The 4,312-nt window shown below is 38.4% G+C and overlaps 1 protein-coding gene across 1 annotated transcript in view; it reads left to right on the forward strand.

Annotated features, from left to right (window-relative positions):
• Positions 1 to 1,749: 1,749 nt before the first annotated feature.
• The window catches only part of LOC118767010 (short-chain collagen C4-like), a gene marked incomplete at its 5' end in the record, with an annotated part of 12,488 nt that continues 9,925 nt past the window's right edge, over positions 1,750 to 4,312 (forward strand). The window contains 2 exons of the mRNA XM_036510916.1: positions 1,750 to 1,807; positions 3,606 to 3,997. Coding sequence (XP_036366809.1) covers positions 1,750 to 1,807; positions 3,606 to 3,997 — 450 coding nt within the window. The remainder of the gene's footprint in view (positions 1,808 to 3,605; positions 3,998 to 4,312) is intronic.

Below are 4,312 nucleotides of genomic sequence, written 5' to 3' on the forward strand. Positions count from 1 at the left end.
TGCGTCTTCCAAACCCCGTAGCAGGTTCACAAGGGATCAACCGTTCATAATTGAGAATTAGACTGTCAAAACCGGACGATACAAAGCGCAACCTGTTATATATAATCGGTGTCTTCTCAAGAAAGCTTCGTTACTTCGGAAACGCACAATTGGAAGTAGGTTGGAAACTCCACTGTGCAAGTGTGGTGCCAACTATGTCTGCACAGTCGGAAGTGGGATGTTCACTATCCCTGGTTTTCAGATTGGATTATGGAGTAAATCCCACTAGGTATTAAGGGATACCTCCTGAAGCTCAAGCAGAATGAAGGAGTGGTGTAGCTGCTGGAAGTAAATGCATCCAATAGCGAGGGCAAATACAAATTCTTCCTTAACAAAGTCACTGCAGCTTTGGATATATTTGGGGTAAAGTCATTCGTCTTACAAGGAGACTTCCGTGCACACTTTTGCGCTGATAACCGCAAGAAGTATTGATTGGGTGGAATCGCCTCACACACATAATTGGGGTGGCCATACTAGTCTTCTGGAAGGAAACGGACTCTCTTCGCGCCAAACACCAAGCTGATATTCGTAAATGGCCAATCAGGTGCCAAGAATTGATAATATTGCCAACATATCTATAAAAGAAGAACTTAATCATTTTTATTGTCACAAATATATATAAATGTACATATATATGTATATATGTATATATATACATATATATATATATATATATATATATATATATATATATATATATATATATATATATATATATATATATATATATATATAGGCGCAGGAGTGGCTGTGTGGTAAGTAGCTTGCTAACCAACCACATGGTTCCGGGTTCAGTCCCACTGCGTGGCACCTTGGGCAAGTGTCTTTTACTATAGCCCCGGGCCGACCAATGCCTTGTGAGTGGATTTGGTAGACGGAAACTGAAAGAAGCCTGTCGTATTAATATGTATATATATGTATATGTATGTGTGTGTGTTTGTGTGTCTGTGTTTGTCCCCCTAGCATTGCTTGACAACCGATGCTGGTGTGTTTACGTCCCCGTCACTTAGCGGTTCGCCAAAAGAGACCGATAGAATAAGTACTGGGCTTACAAAGAATAAGTCCCGGGGTCGATTTGCTCGACTAAAGGCGGTGCTCCAGCATGGCCGCAGTCAAATGACTGAAACAAATAAAAGAGTAAAAGAAAAAAAGAGTAAAGATATATATATATATATATATATATATCTTTACTCTTTTTTTCTTTTACTCTTTATATATATATATATATACTCACATCTAAATAAAGGAGTAAAAGAAAAAAAGAGTAAAGATATATATATATATATATATATATATATATATATATTTATTCCCTAATATTTATTATTTTATATATATAATATATATATATATATATATATATACTCACATCCAAGTTCAACTACAAAACAAACATCCGTTTTTAAGGGAGCCAAATACACATTCTGATATTCTGAGATTAATCTCTCAATTCGTTGACATCAACGTCAACAACAGGCTCAATAGACAAACGACTAATTTTCTTCGTTTAAAATTTATTCTTAGCGAATCATTTACTTCTTTCATTCTGATTTTTATTCATTCACTCATTCTTTTTCTCTTAAATTCTAAATTTCTCTCCTCTCTATCAATTCCTTCCAAGCCAACAACTTCCTTTGTATAGGATTCAAGAATTCTTTTTTTTAAACTAAATTATTTCATTTTAATTTCACAGAACCCGGTCCCGGATCATTGTATACCCGGTGGGGCAGAACAAGTTGTCCTCCTTATTCAAACATTGTATATGACGGTTAGTATAAACTATACTTCTGTTCACTCTTTCTCATTTTGTCTTTCTCTTCTTCTCTTTTTATTCCTCTCATTTTCTCTTTGTGTCGCCCCCTCTCTTCCCGCTTCTCACACGCACACGCACGCACGCACACGCACGCACGCACACGCACGAACGCACACTGAAGCAAATCATGTGATATATCACGTTTGTAACGATACCAATAGACCCTACAGAGACTGCACAAGATTGCTTACTCCTTTGTAGGTATTTGGTCAAATCAGAATTTAAATGTGGTCTAATATGGACCAGGTGAAAAGGATGTTGTCTAACCTCAGAATATAGATATCTCTACGTTAAATTATAGATAGGGACTAGACTGGAATCCAGTATAGCGATCAAGAACTCCTGGCTGACTTGTATGGAGTGTAGATAACAAATACCGAGTCTGCTAACTGGTGATCAAGTGTACTGGCTACGGCTGGTGGTATTGTACGTGAGTGACCAGAGCTTAAATGTGGCCACTTGACTATCATTAACTAGAGTGTCTATTGATTGTAGTTATAGACTACATTGAACAAGGTCTCTTAGCATTGATGAATGAATATGTGTGGTTAATGAAATGAACGCAGAATGTACAATGTGGACTGGACAGACCACACACTGTAACTAATGGACAAAGCTAACTTAGGGTCGTATGTATTATGCAAAATGTGGAGGGATGAAGTACCACTGAGAGAACCCAAGTGAGTACATATTGCACTTCTATTCTTCTCCACCTCACCAAAATCGTCCTATCCCTCAAACCTATCTCTTTTCATGCAACACCTCGCCTCATTAATTGTCCAGTGTATCTTTGTAAGGTAACACCGGCACATCCAATTCAAAGCTACTTCTTCCCACATCTTCTCCAACCAACCTCATATCCTTTGTGAATCTGCTCTCTATAAACCCTACACATATCCTTTATTGGTCGCCTCTCCGCTGTCCATTCTTCTTAAGCACTACGCCATCAATGAGCTTCAAAATTCACCCCACCTCAGTTGATGCTTTGCATGAAATAAAATCTCTGTGATCATAATATTATAGTATGTGGTAGGCACGTCTCGTGGTAGGCCTGACTCGTCCGAGACAAACCGATGGATATAGCCAGCCACACCCGTATGGTCAGCTAAACATTATTTAATCCCCTCTTACCCACCAGTTCTCTGCATCTCGCCATCTCTCGTATTGTTCTACTCAAACCACATGCAATTCCCTTCACCAACAATTTTCCCGTTCAAACGTGAACGACATCTTTTCCATTTCGGGAAATCACGACCACATGCGTCACAAAATCCCTTTCCTTTCTCCGTTTATTGACATCCACACACAAACATCTACCCCATGCAATACACATCACAGCCACAAATACTTACCCGTACACATACACAGAGACACGCATACACACACAGACACAAACACACACACAAACACAAACACACGCAAAAACACAAACACACGCACACATACACACATACACACACACACGCACACTTACGCACGTACACAAACACACAGGCACACACAAACACACGTAAACACATACACACACACACATGTAGAGAAGACAAACGCACAGCTGTGAACTTATACGCACTCTCATACAGCAACACACAGCTTACACTAACATAAACACTAACATATATACACCACAATTCGTTCACACGCGACTAAATATGACTCCTTTTAAGGGTCAAACTGTAATGAATGTTTCCGTAATTTTAGATATTATTTTGCTTAATATGATTTTTATTTGATTTATTCTTACTATTTCTAGGTTTGGCTGGTGGAGAATGGTTCGACAACGCAGGTGGCGGAAGTAATCTCTTATGTCTACCCAACGATCCCATTTGGGCCAATTATACTACAGAACATGAAGGTGGAAGTTGGATTCATGGCACTGAATATCAACTGGAATACTACACAACTAACAAACTCTTTTCCTTTGCTAACGCTAAATCGCTTCATGATCACAACGTTCCATGCGCTGTCTGTTTGACACAACAACCTGCTGTTGTTATGATGTTACCAGCCAGGACAAAGTGTTACCCTGGTTGGACGATTGAGTATTCAGGATATTTGATGACCGAAGGTTCTGGTAATAAGGGCAGACATGAATATGTGTGTGTGGACTATGCACCAGAAGCTGATCCAGCAGGTTACAAAAACTAAAATGGAGCTGTATTATATTTCGTTCAGGCATCTTGTGGTTCATTGCCATGTCCACCGTATTTCCATGGTCAAGAATTAACCTGCGTTGTGTGCAGTAAACATTGAATAGAAATTAAATTCGATTCCATATAAAAATATGTCTGTGAATTATAAGAAATGATATGAATGTTTACCTAATATTTTCATTCAAGTATGTCTATCGTTAAAAGAAACTGGTATATCAGAAGATATTGAAAACCATACAAAAGATGCTACGTAGAAAGCCAGAAATATCCTGAGAAATAAAATCTAAATCTGTCGGAACAATTCTAG

This window comes from Octopus sinensis, linkage group LG18 (genome assembly GCF_006345805.1).
Source record: "Octopus sinensis linkage group LG18, ASM634580v1, whole genome shotgun sequence".
Lineage (NCBI taxonomy): Eukaryota > Metazoa > Mollusca > Cephalopoda > Octopoda > Octopodidae > Octopus > Octopus sinensis.